The 27461-nt window shown below is 37.0% G+C and overlaps 2 protein-coding genes and 1 long non-coding RNA gene across 4 annotated transcripts in view; 1 reads left to right on the plus strand and 2 right to left on the minus strand.

Annotated features, from left to right (window-relative positions):
- Positions 1-27461, plus strand: part of LOC311094136 — a 683555-nt gene that overhangs the window by 599368 nt on the left and 56726 nt on the right. The gene's annotated exons all lie outside the window — the stretch shown is intronic.
- kat2b (K(lysine) acetyltransferase 2B) lies at positions 757-17109 on the minus strand. 2 transcript variants are annotated; one of them, XM_084131140.1, is made up of 18 exons: positions 16775-17109; positions 12564-12702; positions 12161-12306; positions 11373-11459; positions 10215-10396; positions 9554-9745; positions 8878-8975; positions 8664-8789; positions 7540-7679; positions 7259-7467; positions 4868-4994; positions 4652-4762; positions 4196-4339; positions 3960-4074; positions 3461-3491; positions 3293-3356; positions 3117-3201; positions 757-2262 (listed from the first exon to the last, which is right to left on the minus strand). In XM_084131140.1, the coding sequence occupies exons 1-18, from the start codon at positions 16973-16975 to the stop codon at positions 2060-2062; spliced, it is 2400 nt and encodes a 799-aa protein (XP_083987266.1). In that variant the 5' UTR covers positions 16976-17109; the 3' UTR covers positions 757-2059. The 2 variants fall into 2 exon arrangements, with proteins under 2 accessions (XP_083987266.1, XP_083987265.1); XM_084131139.1 differs by having other exon boundaries at positions 7540-7703.
- On the minus strand, positions 17873-24514 carry rab5aa (RAB5A, member RAS oncogene family, a). Its single transcript, XM_084130755.1, has 6 exons — positions 24356-24514; positions 21552-21784; positions 21320-21471; positions 21105-21227; positions 20920-21013; positions 17873-19790 (listed from the first exon to the last, which is right to left on the minus strand). The coding sequence occupies exons 2-6, from the start codon at positions 21715-21717 to the stop codon at positions 19675-19677; spliced, it is 651 nt and encodes a 216-aa protein (XP_083986881.1). The 5' UTR covers positions 21718-21784; positions 24356-24514; the 3' UTR covers positions 17873-19674.

Here is a 27461-nt window from a genome sequence, read left to right on the forward strand (position 1 = left end):
TTTGGCAAACAATTATAAATAATGCAATAATAATAATATGGAGAAAATAATTTCATAGCAGGATAAACTGTCACTTATTGACTAGCATCGCACAAAGTGACAGCTGGTGTGGATGTTATACTTAATATAATTCTCCCCATATAGGTTCTATCCGTGAATATATATATATATATATATGTATATATGTTTTATATAGTTCCCCAAAACAGTTCAGTGGAAACTCCGCCCCGCAGACGATTCTAAAGATTTCATTGGTCATGTCAATCACAAGTCTCGCCCAACTCATTGCGGAATTATTCCTTTACATTTCCAGTCTCCGGTGTTTCTGGTCAAATTAATGTATTTTTCCGAGCTGATAATGTAATGTTAAACCTATGGAAATGGTTTAAAAAAACACATGGCTCCATACTAGTAAACTTAATTTCTGCAAGCCATGCTCGTTTTGTCTTTTCAGTCTTTGGCATAAAATGCAAGGCAAATGGTGCCATATACGGACATTCTTTGCCTGTGCTCAAATAACGTACTTTCCAGAAACTTCTTCAGTTTATTGCAGTTGTTGGCTGCCACAACAACAGCAATAAACTGAAGAAATTTTCAGGCTAATAGTTTGTTTAATTCATTTAGTCATTCTTTTTACCCAGAGTCCATTATGGCGGCGCTCATCGTTTGATAACGTACTGTATGGTGGATAACGCACAGGCAGCCGGTCATTAGTGCAAAATAAACTAATGATAAATAAATAAATAAATGCTGGCATTACTGATTTGAAATTATTTTATTATTTATTGTCTTGTAGAGATCGTGGAGAGACAAAACACAAGCACGGCTATGTAGGAAACAGGTTTCCAGGATGAGTAATAAACTTCCTTTGCTTGGCTTTATAGTAATGGAAACACTGTAAAGCTACATGGTGATATGCTAGACTAGACCAGCAAATTCTGCACAAATCAAGAAACTCCAGTCTGTTGACTCATTTTCAATAAAAATATATACAGACAAATGCATTTTCTGCTTAATAACATACCTAAATTGGTCAGCCAACAAAAAATGTCACCCGATTACTAATAAAATTATCATTAACAGGTGTAATAACACAAGTAGATGATTGTGTATTTTCTTTTCTTTGATTTAACAATTTCTATGTAAAAAAAAAAAAAAAGTGCAAGAACAAAACAAAAACGATGTGCAGTTTGTGCAACATTACTCTCTACTGAAACAGTCCAACACAAAAGTTGACATTTCTTTCACATTAGTTGCTCTAAAAATGTAATCATTCTATAAAATATGCTTTAAAAGCAAAAAAAAGTATTTAAAAGACATACAAAATGTCTTTCAAAGCAAAGGTACAAAGACCTTAAAATAGCTTTATCCCCCCATTCCCCCAAATGTAGTACAAAGCCCATCTCTTCTTAAGTATTTAAAAGTACAAATATTTTAGAAAACAACAATAGTACGAGTCATTGCACGTGTCATCTTTACATACAGATGCTGTACGTTCTCATTAGCATATTAAGACTGTATTTGTCACTGCACAGGGAATGCTGCTCCTCTTACGCCAATCACGTACACGCTCTGGTAAAGACCGCAAATGTGCGGGTTTCTGATTAGGAATATTCATCGTATGAATACTAGTATTTATCACCATTTCTTTAAGTTTAATAATAAATAAGTGCTGTTTGAAGGTACAACATTAGGTAATTAGAGTAATTTTTCTTGGTTGGTACTATATAAAATATACAGTTTTTCATAAAATCGATCTATATAAACAGATGTTCACTATTATATACACACACACTAGCATGGCCACATGCACACCAAATGCATACAGCCGTACATACCGTAAAATTGTTCCTCAATTTTGGCAGAAGGAATTTTTAAGACAAGAACGAGACTTTTTCCACACATGGTGGTCATGTGGATATTTACACACATCAAACACCTGCATTTCAGACAACCCTCCTTTTGACGCAAAACAATGAGGGAGTTATATATGATAAATGTCGAGAAAAAGAGGTAGAGAAAAGGGAGGGGCAAGAGGGAAACGGGCTACTTGCGCCCCCTAGCTGGATGGCTTTTCGATGAGGCCCGTCTCTTTGATCTTGGTGTAGAAGAATTTCTCTAGTAGGTTGGCACATTTGTAGTATTCGCTTTCGGGAGGGTTGTACTCTCGACAGTTAGTGAAGATCCTCTGCATGTCGGCCATGAACAGCTTCCGAGTGGTATAATAACGACTCTTCAGGCGCTCGCTCATCGTCTTCAAGTCTACAATGCACAATAACATTCGTTCATTTAGGGGTGGGCGATACGTATCCCGATATGAGTATTTTTAATTCATGATGACAATATATAGTTCTTTTTGCTTTAAATAAGGTTTTTATGATATTAGCATTTTTTATACCATTTCATATTCGTGGAATTTCATAAATCTCATCACCAATATCGCAAAAAACGAATACTAGCCTAACTAACAAGCTTACTGCAGACAAGTAAACAGTGATAAAATAAGAACAAAGAAAGTAATTACAAGCAATAGGATAAAAACTACAATAAAACCAAAGACACAAATAAAATAGACCTACCTGAAAAAGCACAAGAAATAAGAAATACTACATTCTGTATAATCAAATGTATGATGTAATAATATGTACATATAAAAAAATATATATATTTAAAGTTACAAAAGTGATTCAGTCAAGATCTAGTTTGATTATCATTAATGACAGACGGCAGCAGGTAAATTAGGCTGCTGTCACTTTAAGACCTCATGCACTGATCTAATATACTGTTACACATGCAGTTTTTTTCTTAAATCTTTGCTTTCAGTTAAGACATAAACGACTGTGTTTACGAGGATACTTGCAAAGACTTTCAGGTGTGTGCGACTGTGCGTCTCTCAGACAGCCCATGCATATACCGAAATGAGTTTCTTTTGCTGCCTAAAATCACTTGTTTTTAAACCACAAAGATTAAAAACGCATTCAAATGATACACTTTTGTGACGGCAAAATTTCTGCTGGTTTATCGTGTCAACCGGTATATCGCCCACCCTTACTCTCATTCATTATACGCTCAAAAGTAAGTGTAAGGTCCAGTGTGTATAAGAGATATTTGCGTACCCATAGGGAAGCGGATGACTTGGTAATAACCAGGTGCCTCGTTCTTCTTTACAGGCTCCATGAAGGGCCATGCATTCTGGTGTGACTGAGGGGTACAATACATATTCCTCATTAGCCATTTATGTTCTTTCATAATTATTGTGTTTGAAACGTAAAGCCAAGCAGATATACATTACCTTGACCTGCTGTAAGATGTTCTTTATGGTGGTGTACAACTGGTCAGGATCCTTCAGCTCTTTGCTGTGAAAAATGACACAAAAAAGAAACACACTTTCAAAACTTCAACAAACTACAAACTAGTTACATAAGATTTGTTTAGCTGTGACTAATAGATACACACTCACCTCTTCACTAAAGGCTTCCACCCTGTCTCACCTGTCCAAAGATAGAAGTAAATTAAAGTTTAAATAAGATTTAATACATGTTCTTTTGAAATTTCTATCCAAATAATCCTGAAAAAAATACATCACTGTTTCCACACAAATGTTAAGCAGCACAACTGTTTTCGACATTGATAATCAGCAAATTAGAATGATTTCTGAAGGATCATGTGACACTGAAGACTGGAGTACTGATGCTGAAAATTCAGCTTTGCATCACAGGAATGCATTACATTTTAAAATATATTCAAATAAAAAACATTACAAATTTTAAATTGTAATAATACAGTATTTCTGATCAAATAAGCAGCCTCATCAAAATATATTTTAAATTTTACAGAAAATATACATACGTATATATTGTTAAAATAATAAAATATTTTTAGAATACAATGAATAACATTTGTATAATAAAACAAAATATTGTATTAAATCTAAAAATATATATCAAAGCGAGACATACGGATTCCTGGAATGCTCTCAATTGCAATCTGGCGAACTCCCTCCTTAAAACAGGACAGGCCAGGGTAGACTTTACGAATCTGCGCCTGCTTGCGCTCTATAAGCTTCTTAATGATCTGAGAGAGAGGGTGAGAAAGAAATAGAAAAGCCTTTAAGAGATAACAGAATCATGAATTTGACCATACTGAGTAACCTCTTTGAGGACACACATCAGATCTCATCCTCACACTCACACACCTCTTTCTGTTTCTTGATGATGACGGAGAACTCAGTGTAAGGAATGCAGGGGTTCAGTTCACAGCCCATGAGCGTGGCCCCCTCATAGTCCTTAATGTAGCCCACATACTTAGACTTCGGCACTTTAATATCCTTAGAGAATCCCTGACATGAAACAAGATTAACAAAATAAGGATATAGACATACTTAAAGCAACAGTACCCAAAAAATTCAATTTGTTGATCCAACCCATCATTGTTTTCCTATTATTATTATAATAATAAAAATATAATAAGGAGATGTTAGGCAGAACCTCCCCATTTCTTGTCATTTTTGGAGCTTGTTAGTATAATTCACCATCCACTATAGTTGCAATTTGTGCCATGGAAGAAAAAAAAAATACCACTGTACTTTTTGTATGGACAAACTTTTATCAACAATTGAGCAGCTCTCTAAAACAACTAATAGAGCACTAACCTGCTTCTTGAAGTAGCCAATGGCGTATTCATCAGCGTAGGTGAGAAAGTTGAGAATTTCATGCTTGATGTGATACTCCTTCAGATGGTTCATGAGGTGAGTCCCATAACCCTTAAAAAGCAATTAAATGAATACAGATCAAGCTAGGAATGAGTGAGGAAGGAGGAATGACAAATAATAATGGAAAAGTGTCACCTTAATTATAAGACAACACACCTTGACTTGTTCATTGGATGTGACGGCACAGAACACAATCTCAGTGAAGCCCTGAGTTGGAAACATCCGGAAGCAGATTCCCCCAATAACACGGCCATCTTTAATTAGAGAAAGAGTCTTGTGCTTCCTGTTTAAAGAGGAAATAGATTGGCTCATAACAATGTTATGCCATCCATTCACAGGAAGCAATAGGTTAACATTAAACCAATGCAATTTAACCCTAAACCAAAACAAAGTTACCTGTTAAAATGTCAGAAAATCACCAGTTTAAAGGTACCCCTAATAATGTAGTGTCGTATAGCTGTTTGTGAATGTAAAAGGTCTGCAAAGTTCTCTCTAAGTGCATGATAAATGTAGTTATTGTCTCCCAAACGAAAAAAAAAAACTATTTTGAACTGCCTTAAACAGTCAGTATTCCAGTATTCCAATTCCAGTCTTTACTTCCTGAACAAACCTATGTTGGTTTGTAACAGATTTGCATAACGGCAGCATATGATCTTCATTGGCTGCCGACGAACAACATTACTTTAACCCGCCCTCAAACACTGTAGTTGTAGCTGAGGCCTGAAAGAGTTTGGTTTGTGTTGTCGACATGTCAAGAAGACATTGTATTCTGCACTGCAAAAGCAAAAGCAAATCCACTTTGCATGCACTTCCAAAGGATGAGGATGAGGACTCATTGAGCCCCATCGTGCACCCGGCGCAATGCAACACCAGGTGCGACGCAAGTGTTTTTTGCTAGTTTCAGCCCAACGCATTTATCATTTTCACGTCCTACGCCACGTTGTTTAAATAGCAAATGCATTTGCGCCCATCTGTTCGCCCATGGCCGTGCTGGTCTGAAAACAAGGTGTGTTCAGCCGCATTGTTGGCGCGTTGCTATTTTGAGGCTGAAATAGACTGCGCCATTGACCAACAAAATCCTGGTCTAAAGTCAATGGCGTAGTATTTTTTTGTTATTTAAAGGGCGCATTAGTAATGTGCGCCTATACGCGGGTGCACAACGCACGTACACTCTGCTTATTACACACACATGGATGTGCAGCAGCACACAAACATGACAAATATTAAAAATAAAATGATTACAATGTAAAAAATTAATATTGTGTACATAAAGATATGGTGGAATCCGGCTTGTCCCATAGATGGTCTGCTTGCACGCTTTAACCTCGCGCACGAGCAGATCTGTTTCCTCTCAGCGTTCAGTCTTTTTCCGCTTGCAAATTCCGCCATGTAAATAGCAATCCACCATGGCGCGAGCGCAACTGGCTTTTAAAGGTGATCTAAGTAACTTTTTTACCTTAACTGAACAGCTTCGGAGTCATTGGAATGGTTATATTACTTATTTCGGGTTGAATGGTGGTCGTTTCGCACCCCCCTGGTGCCCGTGTGCGGAAAATACGCACTTGCAACTTTGAGCCGGCGGGACGCCGGCCGCTGCATCAGGAAGTATCACGTGATATCAGGTCTCGCGATGTAAACAATTGCTTTACGGCCAAAAGAAATCTGCTAAAATGCTGTCATTATTGCGCTCCCTCACGCTGTTCGAACCCGAATGAAGAAGACGTTTTAAAGAATGTCCCATCTGCTTTGATGTCGTTGATCTATAGCCTCTGGTGTCTGAGAATCGCCAACGAGTTTTTACAACAGTGTTGTCAAATATCTATTCCGAAGCTGTGGGGGGAGCTCTAGAGAGAAACCTGTGAGCAAAAAGCGAGAATACAGCGAAGAAATCCCGAAACTACTGAGCCCTGCTTTAAAGGGAATGGGAGAGGAGACTCTGATTGGTTTATTCACGTTACGCCCAAAACACACCCATTACTCGTTAAGAGAATAGGGACAACCCTTCTAGACCATGCGCCAACCATTTTTCCTGTTTTTAAACTAGCAAAAGTGGATTCAGACAAGCCCTAAGTGCACTTGCGCCGTGCGCTTTAGACCATGCGCTTAGATAGTTAAAATAGGGCCCATTGAATTGATACAGTAAAACTGGCGTCATAGTTACTGTTTGTATCACTGTGTATCAAGTGCTGAAGAAGCCTCTGGATCTGAAATTCAGATATTGTATTGCACGTTTAGTTTCTGGCACGTGCTGCAAGTGGTAGACCAATCACAACAGACTGGGCCATCTGACCAATCAGAGCAAAGCTCTCAGAAAGCAGGGTTTTAGAGAGACCAATTCCTTTATCAAACTGTTTTTAGAAACTAAGCAAAGAGGGGTGATGCTGCAGTGTATATTATGAGAAAATTAAAGTGTTTTTGACCTTGTAAACCTATTGTAGAAGACCTCCAAAACTAAAATACTTAAATACTTCACAACAGACTTGTTATTATAAGCATCAGACAAAGGTCTTTAGTACATTAAAACAGGGATAATGGTAACCAACATACGGGTCAAATACGAGGCGTGTGATGTATTCTTTAGGCATGCGGGGCAGCTGATGTGAGAAGACGTTCTGCAGGCCAACAAGCCACATGAGGATCTTCTTATTGGGCTTTTGGTTGAGGGAGTTTCCGATGACATGGAACTCAATGACGCCGCGCCTCTCCTCTAATCGAGCAGCTTCATCACGCGCAGAATGAGCTGAGAGAAGACTGGTCTGAGAGAAAGAGGTACAGTTAAACACTTTGAGAATGAGCACGGCCATATGTCAGATAGAAAATTTGTTTACCTCTGGTCCCAGCATGGCAGTAGGGTCCGTAATGGTGGACATGACTTCATTAATTAATTCCACAGAAATGTCACCAACCACACGAGGTCGTTTGCAGTCCTCATGAGATAACGGCTCAGAAGGCTTTCGCTTTTCTCCACCTACATATGTGCATAAAGTCAAATCTAATAAGATATTAAGATCAGTGGTCATTGTGATGGCCAAGAAACAGACTCAGACTCACAGACCCTCTAATTTGATTCAAGAGGATTTAGCAACTTTATTACATCAAATATCTGCAGTACATATATATTTGGAACATGATGAAGTATGAAATATGATATTCTATATTATCATATGAAATATGATGTAATGATATTTAAATTAATGGATTAAATAGGTAAAAACAAATCATAAAGTAATGTTACAATCATACAAAGTGTTAATGAACAGCTTATATTTATTGAAAGCATAAAAAAATGAATAGATCATTTTAAGTAATTATTTAAACCATTTAAAAATATGTAATATTTAATTTGTTTACCTACATGTCACCATCATCAGAGAACCGTGAACATGCAAATGAGTTGTTAAATTATTGTAATATTAACTTAAAATCTCAGGAGGTACTTCAAGTAAAAAATAAAAAAAACTGTAAAAACTGTAATATTGGGAACAAGAATTACAATTTAAAATAATTGTTTTCTAATTGAAAATATTTTTTAAAAGTAATTTATTCCCAAAGCTGAATTTTCAGCAGTCTTCAGTGTCACATGATCCTTCAGAAATCATTCTAATATGCTGATTTGGTGCTCAAGAAACATTTCTTATGATCATCAACGTTGAAAACAGTTGTGCTACTTAATATCTTTTAGGAAACCGTGATACGTTTTTCTGGATTCTTTGATGAATTGAAGGTTCAAAAGAAAAGCATTTATTTTAAATAGAAATCTTCTGTAACAAAGTAAAAGTCTTTACTGTCACTTGATCAATTTATTGCATCCTTGCTGAATAAAAGTATACTTTTATTTAGCAAACTTTCGAACAGTAGTGTAGATTTATCATCAAGACTACATAAATGGCAAAGTGATTATCTATAATTTATAATCAGACACTGAATAAAATACTATGAAATAAGTTGATACCTGGATTGGGCTCCAGAACGGATGCTACTTTCCGGGCTGGGCTTAAGCTGCCTCCTCCAGCCAGCTCCACTGGGGCAGGACTACTGCTATAGTACAGGGGGCGGGTCACGGGTGGAGCACTGATCACTGCACCAATCAGAGAAGAGAAATGTTTGTTTACATAACCATGCCACATACATGACTGAATAAAGTTAAATCTAACATTGCTAATCACCTGTGGGAATCTGTCCACCTGATAAACCAACCATGAAGTTTTCACTCCAAATGGGCGAATTATGACTATAAACCTCCTCCTCCAGCATGGACAAAAACCTAGGCACAACACACACACACACAAGTTCTGAAGTTCTGTGAACAAATGGCATGTAGGGGAGGTGAAATGACCATCTGGCAAGACAAGTGGAAGTTGGAACCTAGAAACTGGTGACTCAGTTGGTCACTTTGTTCCTAAACTGGGATTTGACTGACGTCCTGATAATCAATGGTTTTGGGATCAGTGGGAATTTTTTTAAGTTTATCTGTGCTTTAACCAATCAGAATAATTTAACCTGACAAGATGACATATCTTAGTGACTTGTGTAAGAGTATAATTGCTGCTGTAATGAGTGTACGCAGAACGGCCTACGAATGCATTGCTGAGTGTTGAAGCTGACTTCTGCTGATGAAACTGCAAACTATTCTTCAGTGAACTTTTCTTCAATTGATTGCATCTTTGACTCCTGGTCTTCATTCATCCTATCTGGTCCTTGGGTCTTAACTGTAAATTCCCCTACAAAAGTAAGCACGTACTATTCTGGTGACGAAATTTGCTTTAAGCGCACTGTGCGTGAACCCTCTCGTACGAGTAAAAACCAAAGGCTTTATTTCTGTCTGTGTTGTTGTGTGCTTACTTGGGGAAATGTGTGAGAATGAGTGTGCGTTTCTCAGGCGGTAGTTTGTCTTTCTCCTGTCGGGCCTGTTCCAGCAGCTGTTTCCTCATTACAGTGAACACAGACCGCAGAAAAGTGCGTCCGAAAATCTGTGTGGCCTCATACCGGGGAAGACTGTCACAGAACTGTGGCACATTGCAATAACACAGCCATCTGCAACACAAACACACAAGAAGACCGGAAATGTGTATTAAAGTCACCATGAAATCAAAATTGACAAATCTTTTTTTTTATGGAATATTACAGTATTAATTGTAAATGAATTATCCGTGCACATCTTAGAGGGTGGGCAACCTGTCACTCACATGAGATCACAGCAATAGTGAATTACAACCATCCAATGATCCAATCAATTCCAGATAGACAAAATCAAGTTCCTACATTTTTTCTAGTTTGAAAAGCCGTTTCACTCGGATATACGTCACAATAGGGGAAAAAAGACTATCGCAACTTCTGTTTCATGCTGACTTTAAGAAATAGGGCCAATTGTTATTTCATGTTATCCTTAAATGACAATAAGGTGTAAAACAGAAGAGAAAAATAACATTTTCTTTTCCCCTATGGAAAATTAGACCCTCCTCTCTGCGGTTCGAAGACCCTAAACTAAAAAACTATCAGTCACCTGGTGTAATTGACTTTGTAACCAGCTACGTCATCATCGGGTGCTCTTTGCCGTCTTTGTGAGGGCGTCTCTAGCTGCCAGTAGTTGATCTGGTTGAGGAACATCTTTGCGAGCTCCACAATAGTTTGCCTCTCCTTACAGGGTAGGTGGCTAAACTTGTACTGCACAAAGTTGTTCACACCCTGCAACAATAACAACATGAAAAAACATCTGTGTGACACCAACAGCAAGGATGTCAGGAATGTGTCTAGGGTTGTTTGGTATCTCACTGACATCACGTGCATCACATGCAAAGTACACTGCCTGCAAACTAACCAAGAAAACAGAGCTGTGAATGTAGTTAAAGGGGACCTATTATGCCCTTTTTCAAAGTCTTGATCTTGTTTTTTGTGTCTACTAGAATAGGTTTTTGTGCTTGATTTTTCAAAATAACATTTTTTTTTTTTTTTACATATTTTACATCTCTCTTTCCAGTCTGTCAGTAACACTGTTTAGTTCCTGTCTCTATGAAGCCCCTCTTTCCGAAAAGTTCAATGTGCTCTGATTGGTTGGCTGGAACAGTGTGTTGTGACTGGCCAACTGCTTAGGGTGTATTTCGGAAAAATTGCGCCTTCTTACCACAACCGTGAGTTTCAACACACTACTAGTGCTAACTCAACTCAACCAGGCCTCACCCCTTTTTTGCATATGCCTTGGGCGGAAATTATTTAAATGAGGAATACTTTTGTGTTCGTTCCCGGAAGAAAACCAAAGACTACAATTGAGGCGTTTCAGGGAGTTCAGGAACGTTGTTCACTTATATAGAGAATCTATACTCCATTTAGAGTGGACTTTGTTCATGCTCAAACAGCAACCTACACACAAAAGAAAGTTGAAAATGTAAAAAAGCATAATCGGACCCCTTTAAAACTGTCAGATGTTTCCCAAAATACCCTGTTTTTATCATTGTCTGTTTCAGAAGAAAGCTACTGTTGAGCTCATAGGCGGTTTATCTATTTCTGCACCTTCACACTTCTAACTTTCTCACGCTGATATTGTTTTTGATATTTGTTTGCATGTTTGAATATGGTGAAGAAAAAGTTATTACTGTTAAGTGCTATTTAGCAAAGATGTCACCACATATTTAATACTAGATATTCAATGCTGTTCAAAGCATACCTGTTCAATGCTTGGTTTTTCAAAAGGTGGGCTTTCCAGAGCTTCCACCACTGGCCTTCCCATCTGCAGGATGCATTTCCGTAGCAACTAAGACATTTTCCCCCCAAAAAAAAAAAAAAAAAAAAAGGTAGGTAAGATGGATTAATAGTAGCAAAGAAGAATGTAAATTTATATTAATATTCACTACCATTCACAAGTTTATGGTCAGTAAGATTTTTTTTTGTTTTTTATTAGAAATTAACAAGTTTATTCAGCAACTAAAAAAGGCATTAAATTGAAAGACATTTTTAATGTGACATAAGATCATAATATTCTATTTTAAATAAATGTTGTTCTTTTGAAGTTTTATTCATCAAAGGATTCAGAAAAAAAATATCACGGTTTCCACAAAAATATTAAGTAGGAACTATTTTCAACATTGATAAGAAATGTATCTTGAGCACCAAATCAGTATATTAGAATGATTTCTGAAGGACCAGGTGACACTGAAGACTGCTGAAAATTCAGCTTAGCAATCACAGGAATAAATGGCATTTTAAAACATCTTAAAATAGAAAACACTTATTTAAAATTGTAATAATATTTCACAATATTACTGTTTTTACTGGATTTTTTTAACAAATAAATGCAGCCTTAGTGAGCTTAAGAGGCTTCTTTTAACTTGTGTTAATTATATTCATTGTAATACATAAACAGATAAGTGTCACCGTTTCATTCAGTGATCTCCAAAACAGGGAATCATTCATGGTTGCACCACTGCACAACATGCAACAACCCAGAAGACTCACTTTGAAGAGAGAGAAGTAAACTTGTTTAGTGTCAGGATCCTCCTCTTTATGGACACATGTGTACAAGTACTCTACATCCAGTACGATTCCAAGCAATCTGTTCACCTCCTCCTCCGACACATTCTCCAGGTGTGTCACATGGTCACCTGGCCAGAAACACAAATGAATGAAGGAAGCCTCACAGAATGATGTAGCTGAATCATAAAACTGTTGACTATAAGTAATTAACTTTAAATATAACCACTGAAAAATATTCAAATACGTAGTTTGTGTAAGCTGTAAGCGGTGTAAAAACATACTATCGCTTAACACAAAAAATGTATTTCTCTATGGATGACAGAAAAGGGATTTTATCTTCCTGAACTCTACTGTTGTGTTCTATTATTAGTCAAGCAGACGTTACCGAGGGCATGGCTGCAGCTTCTGCATGGCTCCATTAAGTTAACAGCGATTGGCTGCTCAGCCCTGGGCGGGGTTGGAGGGGGAGGAGTTGGTGGTGGATTTTGACTCTTCCAGCCATTACATTTACAAGCTCCTTCAGCCTGTTGGAGGACAAAACAGATCAGTCAAAATATAAGACACTAAAATGACTACATCAGGAATAAGTTCACACTAATAAACCGTAAAGCTACTACAACATGTATTGAAAAACTGCACTGAAACAAATAGAATCTAGTATACCTTATTAAAGAAAATTCATTCAAACTTGATTTGATTATTTTATGCATTAATCCAAAAACCTTAAAGGGATAGTTCAATTCTGTCATCATTTACTCAACCTCAAGTTGTTCCAAAGCTGTAAAAATGTCTTTGTTCTGCTGAACACAAAGGAAGATATTTTGAAGAATGTTTGTAACCAAAAATTTGTGGGGCACCATCGACTTCCATAGTATTTTTTTTTTTTTCATACTATGGAAGTCAATGGTATGGAAGCTTGTTTCCACGACAGAATAAAAATAAAAATACTAATTGTGACTTTTTATTTCACAATTCTGACTTGAAATTGCAATTGCGAGTTTACATAAAATGTAAAATGAAAAATGTAAGAATTGCGTGACAAACTCGACATAACACTCACTTTATTCTGACTTCTTTTCTCAGTATTGTGAGTTTATATCTTGCAATTCTGACTATAACACGCAATTGTAAGTTTATATCTCACAATTCTGAGGGAAAAAAAGTCAGGATTGCTAGATGTAAACACGCAAGGGTGAGATAAAAAAGTCGCAATTATCTTTTAAAATGCTTTATTCTGTGGTGGAAACAAGCTTCCATTCAATGGTGCCCCACAACTGTTTGGTTACAAACATTCTTCAAAATATCTTCCTTTGTGTTCAGAAGAACATTTTTACAGGTTTGAAACAACTTGAGGGTAAACTATCCCTTTAAAGACAATCCTTAAATGCTGGCATCTTTAAAGTCCATAGAGAATTCCGGATTTACAGGTTTTAGGATTAGGATAGTAATTTATGTTTTTAATGCTGATGGGCTTGTTTCTGTGGAGGGTGTAATTAATCAAAATTAAATCATCACATAAATGTTGAAACACGCCTAAAAGGTGACGCCCACTATTGTTGAGTGACATACCGACAACCGTAACCCTGCGTACGGAAATGAAAGGACACATGCAGCTCGTGCTTAAAGTCGCACGAAATAAAAGTTGTGAATTTGCAATAGTCTTTTCTTCCATATTATGACGTATATCCGAGTGAAACGGCTTTTCGAACAAGAAAAAAATGTGGGGCAGGACTTGAATTTGTCCATCAGGATTGATTGGATCTCTAGAGTGGTGCAGGTATGACATCACTTTGTAGGCCAGAAGCGAGTTAGCATTTTAGCACATCCAGTTCCAACGTCCCAAAGTCAATGGGTTTTTTGAATGGGGTTTTGGTTAAATGGCTGAAACAAGGTCTGGGATGAACATAAGTTCAAGACACTTTCACGTTTTATTCTATGACATAACATACATCAATATTACCCCACTCGTGATTTTTTGAAGCTGTTACATGTCTTGAAAAAGGTGGTTTCTAACAAGTGGCTAAATGGGACTACAGAGACTGTCGGGGACATTAAACATCATCACGCTGAACAGATAAACTCAGTTCGCTTTTACAGCATCGTTATGCTTATAATTGTACTCTTACAATCTATTCTAACTCAAACTTTCTGGGAAATTGTTTTTTTAGATAAAAACTGAAAGTTGTCGGAAGCTTAGTGATGGTGACGTTGAATTTGTGGGACCGTGGTGTAGTTTGTTTATAGCCGACCTTTAGCTTTTTACTTCTGGCGACTGCATTTAGACTTCAAAATTCATAAAAGTGGTGTTCATCTGTGATAATTATCTTGATAGACAAAACGTGTAAGTATCATAAACTTTTGTTGATCACAGACCTTGTTTTTAGCGATAATCCAAAAGCCTATGGGAAACTCCTATTGGGTTTTTCTCGATGGAACCAGTGTGATGCTAACTGCCGATTGGCCTACAAAGTGACGTCATATGTGCACAAATAAATCCATGTATAATAAAACTGCAATATTCCAGAAAAAACAAGAATTGTCCATTTTTATTCATGTGAAATTGTAATGCAAAGATAATGATGAAAATTAAAACTGAAGGCAAACTATACTAAAATGAAATACAGACATTTATTGATTAGTTTGGTGATTTAATAATTAATTGAATAATTTTCATGTTTTTTAAATGTATGTATTTAACCCTTTCACGCATAGAGGTCACTACAGTGGACAGCTATTAAAAATCAATTTTCTTGTGTATGCCTGGGTTTTGATGGCATAGTTGCACATCAACCACTACATTGGACACTAGTGTATTATCCTATACACTGCCACCAAGTGGCAAGCCTTTGTATGTGGAATTTTTTTTCTCCAAACCAAGATGGCCGATGGCCAGTAAGAAATGCCAAGTTGCTCTTGAATATCCATCCATTCCCTCTATCCTATGAGACTCTTGCAGGTAAAAAAATTTTGTAACATCTAAGGAGTCATATCATTGTTACATTTTCCAAGTACTGATTTTAGATTGGGAGGAAATTCTGATTAATCATCTGTCCACCAAATTGGACATCATGCATCATTGCAGCTACAATTATTACTGAGACTGTTGTTCTCAAATAAAGTTTAAAAAGTAATCTGATTACAAAATCTATGTACTTGTAATGCGTTACTTTACTTGTTACATCAAAAAAGTAATCTGATCATGTAATGCACATTATGAATGCTTTACCCCAACATTGTTCATTTCAGATGTGGTTTTCTCAGAGAGAAGAGCTGAATTTGTCCATTTTGAACATAATCAGAATTATCAGCTAATAAGGATTTGTCTGGGCAAATCAGGGGTGAGATTGGGGTTGTCTCTGTGTTTGCTGGCGGTGGTGGGGTGGCTGCCAGACTTAGAGAGTGGTGTGTATCTGGAATATCTGGAATAATTGGCTTTAACTCCTAAAATGCCCAGATATTGTTGTCATCACTGTTATTGTCGTTATTATTATTATTATTATTATTACTACTACTACTATCTAAATTTTTCTTGAGATCTATTTATCACTCAGTGCTTTTATATCCAATTTTTCTCTTTCCATAACATTACCAGAAAAAATTAACCAGAAAAACATAACATTAATTACAATTACATTACATTAATCTATTGCATAAATTATCACTGTACATAAGCACATTACTGTATGTATCTATATATTTTGTCATGCCCTCCTTTTTTCCCCTATCCTTTTTGTTTTATATGTGTCATGGATTCTCTCCTTTATATTCATTACCATGAATATAATGTTGTTATATTGTTTTGTGCCAAAAAACAAAACCACTAATGTGGACATCTGAAAATTTCTTTGTAAAATAGCCTGTGTGTAAAAAAAAAAAAAGTTCAAATCTTGTTTTTCATGCCCTACAATAAAAAAAAATCCTTACTGTGGTTATCATAATTCATGCATGAAAGGGTTAATAATTTATTTAAATATTTAAAAATTTGAGTAACTTGGCTCTCCATGTGTTTACTGTGCATGATCTGACAACAATGAACAGACAACGCCCCCCAGCAACAAACCCCGCCCCTGGCAACAGACCACGCCCCTCCAGCAGCTGTCATCCTGTCAAAACAAAGACGCCGCTCTCGCCTCTTGAGTAATCAACTTCAGTTTGTGTCTCCTATTCTAGCAAAACTCTCGCACCAAAGCGCCATGAGACTTCAGTTTGACTTGACAAAATACAATAAAAAACGACATTCACTGTTAAAACAAAAAACCAAAACAAATTGACAATCCGCCAAGAGCACCCAATGTTCACGTCATCTTGCTCACTATGGGCAAAGACAGCGGTATTATCTCTGCAGATCACGGAAATGAGGAGTTCATTGATATATTTTTGTTGTGCATAAATGTAAGTGGCCAGCGCACGAAAGCATACATTCGCAATTTAAAAGAATGGAGGACAAAGAGATGGCTTTTTGTGCTGTGCTTGCAAATTCAAGAGTGGGTAAAGTAAGGTAACAGCTAGTTTCACCTATCAGATAAACATATTAAAGCGAGTCTTTTACTTTGCACTGTAGACGTAAACAATGTTTTTTTTCCCGCTCTAACGTACCTTGCACGAGGAATAAACGCCGAGTTTCTCCAGTTTCTTCGGACGTGGGGAGGAGCGGAGCTGCGCCTTCTTAACAGCAATACGTGCAGAACCGACCGCAGCGCCCGAACACTCGGTTCCACCGACTCCTGGAGCAGCGGGAGCCGAGCCCGCCGCGCCCACCGCCGGGGAGCCTTGAGGAATCCCGGTGCTTTCCGACATCGAGTCTGGTTCCGCGCTCAGACTCGAAACCTCGAAGTCCGCCCGCTGTATTTGCTCTCTCTACCCCTCAACAGCGGGATCAGACATGGCGTTCATCCCTGCTTTTTTATTTGACATTGTAAATCCGTCTTGTCTCCGCTAGGGGAGGCACAAAATGAATCCCGTTATGATTCGAACTCAGAGAAGGATACAAATATGTCATGATTCTGAACGAACTGTTCAAGGTCAAATACATTAAAAGGGTTAGACATGTTTTGTAGAGACATTAAAGAACAGGCTTCTTAAAGAACCTGCTCTAAACTTACTTTTAAACAATCCTTCTAAAAAAATCTTTTAAAAAAATCTAAAACTAGTCTCCTCTCCTGAAAGTCACCAAAAACATAGAAAACTAGTAAAAAAATATATTTTTTGCTAATTTAAATAAAGCTGTTAAATGTCAGCTATTTGACATATAAATATAAATAAATACATACATAATATATATATATAATTGTATAATTTTATATAGATTTATAATTTTTATACAGATGTATAGATAGAAATTCGTAAAATTATATATCTATAGCCTACATCTATATTTCTATGATGAAAAACTTAATTTTGAACAAACAAAAATTAGACATTTTACCTTATAGCAACTAACTGAAGTAAGTTTAAATACTAAAACTGAAATAAAAATGTAAAAGCTATATAGAATTTTTTTTAAATTAAGACAAAAATAAATAAATAATAATAAATACTATAATAGAAGATAGATAAAACTAAAATGACACAGACTTAAACACCTGTCAGCAAAAATTAACGAAAACAGGTGATCATAAAACACAGGTTTCACTATAAGGAAATTGGAAAATAAACACTTTGTAAAATGAAGCTTATCTGCAATCAGTCATAGAATAAAATCAGCAATCAGTCCTTTATGAGCAAACAAATAAGTGTTGTGACTCAAGGTATACAATTTACTTATGTGTCATTATCACAAACAAATGCTATTACATAAGAATCTGCACTGGGATGGGAATTCCACTCAGTGATAAGACAAGAAGTTAATTTGGCCCTCTGAACACACAATATTATCAATACCATCTATAAGAAATTTATTTGATACATTAACAGTAATATTTAAGTAACTGTATTTTTAGTCTCAAAGGGGAAATGCTTTAAAAAAAAAAAAGACAAAAAAAAAAGACAAAAATGTAATGTAGCAGCGAATTTATGTGGTACCAGTATCCTGAAGGATAGAATATTGAGATCATGTTAAAAGTGGATGTTGTCTGATACTGGGAAGAAAAGCAGAGGAAGAACCATCATAATCTGTTCATTTGGACACTGTTAGTGACAAAACGTTGTGAACGTCTTTGCTTTCTCATGAAAATTACAAAACAGACCACTAAAGAAAAGCTTTTTTTTTTTTGTTAATAACACTACATACATTTTTTATAAGACCACCATTGATTATAATTTAACCATTTTGTGAAAAAGAAACATAATTCCAACCCCCTATCAAAGCAATTCCTGGTTACTGTACAATTGTTTTTTTGTTTTTTTTAATGATTATCTAACTCCCTATCAAGCATTAGTCCTGCAACAGTAAATGGAAAAGACGAATACATTGCAACACCCTATTTACAGTAAATTATTTATATATATTTATATCACTCTGGCTGTTCTTGCAAGAGATAATATCAAGACCAAAAATTAGTGCAAGGCATGGAGTAAGAAACACCTGGGTGAGTTAGAACCAGAAGAGTGCGAGTGTGTGTGAGTGGTGCATGTTTGTGAAGGGGAATTCACTTATCTTGTATGTAGACAGGTTTTTTATTTTTACTAAATGAATATCACATCCTTGTGTAAGCCTTTCATGCTGAGTGAAAGCGCAGCCAGATATTCACTCAGTTGTAGGACGGTGCCAATAATGCCGAAAAAAAAGAAAAAGTGAAGGCTTGCTAACTGGTGAGAGAATAACAGGGATCTTGGCTGTGTGTGTGTGTGTGTGTGTGTGTGTGTGTGTGGTTAAGAAGGAGGTGGGCTTGGCGGCCCAGCCTCAGGAAGTGGGCAGTCTGCCACTGAACAGAGCCGCTGGGACATCCAGAATCAGAGCGAGAGGGAAAGAGCAGGGAAACGAGACGGGGTGGGGCAAAGGGGCCGGGTCATTTGTCACGTCCTCTCTCACCATGTGTGCCGTTGGATAAGGTTAAAACTTTGATTTACCTTTTTCAGGCTTTGTAGTGATACATGCATCCATTTTTCTGAAAGGTACATTTTTATAAAACAAAATAATAAAAGGATGAAAACAGATTTGAGAAAAAGAAACGACGAACAAGACTGTAGAGTTCTGAATTATGACAGAGCAGGTGAACCCTTGCAGAGGCCCCACCCCTTTTTGTCCTGGTCAGGCAAATGGCATTTTTTCTTTCTTTCTGATGAATATTTGTGACTGCATATTTTACAGTTTGGAGACAAGGCATGACCTTAAGCATGAATACAGTAAGAAGCCTGGGTCTTTACAGAAAAACAACAAAACAAAACACCGCGGATACATGGGCGGGGCAGAGCTTTTGTTACAGCGTAAGAGAGTTGTGGAAATGGGGAGAGCGGAGGCATTTCATTAGTTAGTCAAAACCAAGTTGGAGGGCGGGACCTTGCGTTAGTTGTTGCGGTAACAGAGTTTTGTGTGGGTTTTTTTTTTTTTTTTTGCGTTAGTTGCTGCAGCAGGGGGCCTTGGTGGGTTGGGCTGTCTCTGTGAGGTCCACGCCCCTACTCCGCCCACTGTTGGCTCCGGCAGCTTGGGGCTCGCTCTTAGGCAACTTTTTTGCTGAAGAGAGACAAAACAAGAAATGAACACTAGAATGCTAAAATACAACAATATAATATAATCAATCATCAAATATGTAGTGTTTATTTAAAGAAATAAAAGATGAACCAATAGAATTCACAAAACAATTGTGTATATTCACAATTTAGCATGGCTTTGAGAGCCTTATTAATATTAATTATACATAATAATAATGATAATAACAGTAATAGAATAATAATAACTTGCATTGTACTTATTTGATCAAAAATAGTCTCACATGCTCACAGAAACGATTCTAATATCGTCACCTTCCTAAAATAATTGCCCAAGTCATTTGATCAATTATTTTAGGAAGGTGACGATATGCTGATTTGGTATTCATGAGACATTTATTAATATCAATGTTGAAAACAGATATGCTGCTTAATATTTTTGTGGAAAACTGTGATGCATTTTTTTAGGACTCTTGATGAATAGAAAGTTGTTCTATTCATCAAGTAAAAGTTCAGAAGAACATTTATTTGAAACTTACATTTATGTTATAAATGTAATGTCATTTTTTTATCAATTTAATGACACCTTATTAATTAATTAATAAAATATGTATTCAATATTAAAAGTTCTTGGCACCAAAGCATCAAAAAGAATACTGTGTTGCATTTACAAGATCTAAATAAATACTAAATAAAATAATAAATACTCCAAATCATCACTAATTTTCAATCAGTCTGAATGGATTCAATCAAGTTCTGTTTATATGAACCCTAAACTTTGCAATCAGATTAATTTTTTCAATGTCATGTGCTGAAGTTCTGTTTGGAATGCAAAAATGTATGTAAACATCAGAAATCTTATTATAAAATGGCTGTGGTAAACATATGTGTCACGGCACTGCGCATGTGCGCATGGTATTTTTGAATCCGGTTGAGAAGATGCTAAGTTTTTTAGTATTGATTGGATTGTTTCAGGTCTACACCAACCCTTTCAATCTGATCAAAATTTTATTTGGATTGAGCCTGGCGGATCTATTGAGGTGTTTACAGGAAGCCTTTTCAATTCGATTGAGCCATCAATCCAATTACTAACAAATTATTTGAGTGCATGTAAATTTAGCAACTGTTAGTTTTACTATGAGGTAAAACCTTACCAATGGCCATGAAGATCTCATTCACATTCATGGAAGTCTTTGCTGATGTCTCCATGAACAGCAAACTGTTGTCATCTGCGTAAGTTTGAGCATCCTAGAGACATAAAACAGCTCGGGTGAGGGAGACAGCTTTGGTCAGATATAAAAACTCTCTCTGGTTGGTCTCATTGTGAAGCCCTGTATACCTGGAAATCCACAGCTCTCTTGTTGGCAAGGTCAGCTTTATTCCCAGACAGTGCAATGACAATGTTTGGGCTGGCCTGCCTCTGAAGCTCCTTAACCCAGTTCTTTGCTCTTGCAAACGACTCCTTCATTGGTGCAAAAACAGAAACGTAGAAATATGACAAAGTTGGTCATAAAACAACTATTCATTCATGAAGAGAACTACAAATCGACTCACCTCATTGGTGATGTCATAAACTACAATGGCAGCTTGGGCACCTCTGTAGTACATGGGGGCCAAACTGTGGTAGCGCTCTTGTCCGGCTGTGTCCCAAATCTCAAACTTTACCGTTGTGTCATCCAAGCACACCGTCTGCGTAAGGAAGGCCGCTGGAAGCAAAAGTCAAAAGTTGGTGAGAACATGTGCAAGCAAGCAGGTACAAGCAAATTTAGACACAAAAATCCCCTACCTCCTATTGTGCTTTCCTGAAACTCGTGAAACTGCCCCTTGACGAAGCGCAGTACGAGGCTGGACTTTCCCACAGCTGATTCCCCTAGCAAGACCAGTTTAAACTGGCAGATCTTATTGCCCGCGTTGGACCCGTTGGGGCGTGTTGCTCCTCCCCTATTGGCCATGACAGTCGTCAATCACCCAGTCTCCTTTAGGCGGTCACACACACACCGAGAGTTGTCCCAGTACTAGCTGCACAGTGTAACATGTAACCAAAAAAAAAAAAGAGAAATGAAAAAGAGCACTTTCATGTTGACTGCAGACAAAGATCTTTTCTTTCTTCTCTTTTTTTCTCTATTCAGAGCTCTCTAACGGGGAATCGCTTATCTTGGCTTTAGAGATGGCGACTTGTAACTCAAATGCTATTTTTGGTTTTGAGCATTTTTAAGTCTAAAAAACACATCCATTTCATTTTCTACCTTACAGCTGAATATATGACACTGTGACAAATAATTACAATGATTTCAAACCAATTTATGGAGTGACTAAAGATGCTATGTGATACAATTGATAATATAGCATGCATACATACACACACATATATATATATGCTGACTTAAGATGTAAAAGCCAAAAGTGCCATCTGAAATTTTCTTCTAAAATTATCATTTTTATCAAGCTCGTATATTTAGGTTCAGTAATTTCACTTTAATGACAATTAATAGGTAATTTTCATTGCCATTAAAGTGAAATAACTAAACATAAACATACAAGCTTGATAAAAATGATAATTTTAGAAGAAAATTTCAGATGGCACTTAGAGGCTTTTGCATATGAAGTCTTCATATATATATATATATATATATATATATATATATATATATATATATATATATATATTCACTAAAATATTCAGGGGTTCCCACACTTCTTGACCAATTTCTTTGACTTTGTCATTACTGGGTAAGTTTTGAAACAGTTTGTGAGACAAACAAAAAACTAAATTATTCACACAAACTGAAAATCACAATGCCAACAAAAAAACATTAAATATTTTAAAGCATTTATTTTTATATATTATCTATATGACACAATATATTAAGCTGCACAACTGTTTTCAACATTGATAATAATAAGAAATGTTTCTTGAGCATTAAATCAGCATTAGAATGATTCTAAAGGATCATGTGACACTGAAGACTGGAGTAACGATGCTGAAAATTCCATCACAGGAATCAATTTCGTTTTAAAAAATATTTTGATCAAATTCAGGCAGCCTGGGTGAACACAAGAGACTTCTTTCCAACTCCAAACACACACATATATACACAATAAATATTTTCGTGAGTTTTAAAATTCAATATTTCCATGACTGAGGGAAATCCAAATATTGCTACAGATTGTAATCATGCATTAAAAACACAGAAAACAACTGTTTTATTGGCCATAATTTAACATTGCTGAAATACTTGCAGAAATAAATGTCTGTAGCCATGGTAACCCATTCTAGCACAGAATGTCCTGAGTAAGCAGTCAAAACAAGCATTCCCATTTAGCCCGAAAAAACAGCCTGAAGCAACAATTCAACAGCAATTCAAACATGTCACTTCCCAATGAAGTATCTCAGCCTTCAGAATGACTACACATACCTGGGATAGATACAATACCATACAGACAGCCACACTGAAATGACAGTAATAAAACTCAAGGAATAGCATAGCCATTTACTGTGTCAGTGACCTCAAGGCAAGAAAAACACTTTTCCTGTCAAAATTGCACCGTTACTGCTGTTATGAAATAGGAGGACATAAAAACAGACCCCTGATGCTCCTGTGGCTGCTGTGACATTGCATCATTGTAAGCTGATCTTTCTATAAGAGAAACCAAGATCTTCTTTGAGCTCACATCAAGTCAACAACAGGAACTCTATCTGCATAACAGGATATAATTCAACTCCTTGAGAAGAAAGCCTGGTGGTATGTCAAACCATGCCAAAACTGCTGTATTCATCCATTTGGTTTGCGTAACATCTGATATAAGAACAAAATGTATCTTTTTACACTTTCCTAAAGTGCAATGGCACGGCTTACATACAATATTCAAAGGCGAAACAAAAAAGCACAGCTTATGAAACAAGTCGTGACATTGCAAAAGTCAGATCACCTGTGAGAGGTTTTAGTCAAGTGCTGCTGGTCAGATTGTGGTCCGTTTTAATGACAGGCCTAACAAAAACAAACCTGTGATTTCTGTGTTGAAAGTTGACACACAGTCATCCTGTACATGATTCATCTACCCAAAATAAAGCTGCATTTTCAACGTCACACTACTTCAATATACCCAACCTAAACAATTCCCCTATTTTACAACACACCCCTGCGCCTCAAGCCAAGGAACAAGCTGTCTTGTTACTCGCAAAGACAGCCCACATCAGGTCAGATGCCAAGTCTAATAAACCACAGTGATCGGCCATATACCTATGGGAATAAGATAATAACAACATTATAATAAGCTGCTGATAAGCAACTTCACTTTCACTCCAGCATTCCCACCCTGTGTTGCACTCAAACTGCATTCCGACATAAGACTCAGCTAAACATACCACGACAGGATGGATATATATTCACGCTTTTAAAAAACAAGATCATGTATAATGTACATATGAGGCTAAAGAGATCAGATTTGATGACTTGTGTAGGCAGAATTAGGGTAAGGGGCCTGTAACATTTTTGACGATATCTAGCAAGCTAAAGAGGCTAACTAGCTTGAGGGATACGCCAAACCAGAAAACGGTACATTCAACGGAGGTATTCGGTGTCTTTTTACCTGAAAGTCAGCCGACAGGTTGCTTGAACTGATTTCCGACGACGGGGTGCTAAAATTTTTGAGAGGTTTTCCTTATTATTGGGGTCGGTTAGTGGGAATTTTACCAACCCCGATCAAGTCTCCTCCTTTCTTTTCTCTCGCAACTTCCCCTTTAGAACCAAAACACAAACAAGCGTTTCCGCCCCTCATGCCACGTCAGATGATACTTCCGCCCTGCAATGATGTACTTCCACCGTATAAAACGTCAGACTTGGACTTGCACTAACTCTCATGCCCTGTCCAAAACCCACACTTGCCTACTTATATGACGTATTTCCTATATTTGACCCAAGTGTTCAAGTTGGCAAAGTATTTTTTTCAATACTTTGCTTTTTAAAATAAACTTCTAAATGTCTGTTCAGTTACAGTAGTCGCTTTGTAAAATTGTGGTGCCTCTAATTAAGTGATAAAAAGCAGTTGCAAATGTTGTACATCTTTGCACCAACAAAACGTGCAACACTGTATGTTTTACTACCAAATTATATGTAATATCTAATTAATTTAAAGGGTTAGTTCACCCAAAAATGAAACTTCTGTCTGTAATTACTCACTCTCATGTTGTTCCAACCCTGTAAGACTTTCGTTCATCTTTGGAACACAAATTAAGATATTTTTGATTAAATTTGATGATCAGCTGGCTCACTCCTTCATAGGCTGCAAGGTAATTTAATCTGCCAGCCCAGAAAAGTTAGTAAAAACATTGTTAAAATAGTCCAAGTGACTACAGTGTCTCAACCTTAAATTTATCAAGCGACTAGAATACTTTTTGTGTGCAAAAAAAACAAAAATATTCAACTATTCATTTTCTTCTGTGTGGGCCTCTGACGTGAGTTCACGAGAGTGCCACGACGCATGCGCGAGAACTGAGAAGATACTACAGATGCCATACTCATCTTTACATCAATACAATTTGCAACACTTTATGTTTTACTACCAAATTCTAATTAATTTAAATTACTAGTGGAATGCTTTCCTTCGACATCTCGCGATTTCAGGGCACATGAGTTCCCGAACATAATGCATGATGGGATACGCTTAGCCTCGAATACCGCTCCTAAGCGGTCCGTGAGACCGTAGGGTGTCCCATTTGTCATTTTAGGCCTCAGAAGGGTGTTTGCGAGCGCCCCCTTTACGGGCGATATGCGCCCTCGATACGCACTTTTGCCGAGCCCGCACTGATGCGGACTCTGCAGCAGACTTCTTCCCGACAGTCAAAGCGGCATTACGTCACGAAAGTGCGGACTCATAGGAAGACCACGAGTGCTTAGGGTGCCATTTGGGACAGGGCCGGTCTGTCCTTATAAACTTCCCTCGTCCACTTTATGAAGTGGAACGCAATACCACAATGCAACACGATTGTGACGTCAACGCATATTGCGTTTAATTTACCCCACCACAAACAACTCTGATATATTAATTACTAAAAAAAAAAAATGTAAACAACTCAAACACACCTATATACATCAGGGGCGTAGCCAGAATTTTATTTTTGGGGGGGCCCAACTTAAAATGAGGGGGCAACTAATATACAGTATATATATATATATACAGTATATATATATAGCCTAGGCTATAGCAGCCTACGACATAGCTCGGTGATTATTATCTTTTACATGAAGTAGGCCTACAAGGGCGATTATAAAAAGTGTCAATGATGTCTTACTCCGCAGATAAGAGTTTGGTTCCAAAACACGATAAACGTTAAATATATAGGCTATATATTTTTTTTAGTTCCCGCAAAAATCTGTATTGTAGGCTATCTGGTCGGTGTTGAAAAGTCCATTTTTAATTTTACGTAAAATGCGATATCCGCGCAGTCAGCGCACCATTCCACGCTTTGTAAACCGTAACGGCGGCGCTTTTAATAAACCCGGCATCCTAGTTTTCCTTCTACTTTGTGATCCACAAAAAAATCATTTTGACGGCATTGGTGACCCTGTGGTGGGGAAGAAACGTAAGCCATTGAAATCTAATCATTTAGGCTACTTGAGGAGATTAAGAAGATGAGGGAGGAGGAGGAAAAATCTCGACTGTTGCTTGTTCTCACACGACAGCATCAAACTTCTGTCACGCTGACACTTGACCCCAGGGGATCTTTTGAAAAACTTTCAATTGTTTTACTCAAAGTCAACGAAAACCGAGCAGGACCAAGCCATTTTACAGCTGATCGCCGTAAAAAAAAGTTCAGGAGGTATTTCTTAGCGATGGTGATTTGTCGGCTATTTTTAGTCCAGTGCCTGTAAGTTATATAAGATTAGTATTGACCAAGTTCAGAGGCTGTCATATGTGGATCAACTTACTTTGTTGTGTATTTCAACCGTTAAAATATGAAAAATAACTTTTATATTGATTCAATTGATGAATTGAATTTTGGGGAAAAAAAAGGTGTCATGAATTTATTGCATTTTGGGGGGAAAACTAATCCTTTTTTAGAATAAATATTTGAAAATCAAAATATGGATTTGAAATTGTTATGTTATTATAACCTAAATATGCTATGTGAAAGTTTGAAACAAAAAATAGTGGTTTTAATCTGTCCACTCTCTTGGTAAAGAAAACACATTATTACTCAAAATTAATCATAATGAATTTATCGCGTTTTGAAACCAAACTCTTAATATACAACAGATATAGGCTATACAGGAAATGTGGTCATCACTGGTTGTGAAGGCGGTTCATCAATTGCAAACAAGTCATTGCGCAATGTGCCGATCTGAGTCGAAGTCTCACCGCTATTCCTGTGATGAAATATACGTTTCTGTCTCCTAGCCGCTTCACTCGCTGTCGTCTTGTAGTAAGCTGAAGCAAACTCAGATGTAGATGGCTTATTTTCTCCTTCTCGCTCATCTTTTCGTGCGTAATATTGTACTTTGCACAACGCTGCCATTCACCGCATGAACTCTCACGCGAAGATGACAGCATAGGTTACGCACAACAAGTCAAATCAAGTTTGAAAACAGCCGCATTTTACCGCGCAGTATTTTGATTGGTCAATCTATCAATTAGACTAACACATCAATAATTTCTTATTTTTATTATTTTATTTTAAGCCATCAGAAATCTGAGG

Source organism: Abramis brama (genome assembly GCF_963993115.1).
Source record: "Abramis brama genome assembly, chromosome: 12".
NCBI lineage: Eukaryota > Metazoa > Chordata > Actinopteri > Cypriniformes > Leuciscidae > Abramis > Abramis brama.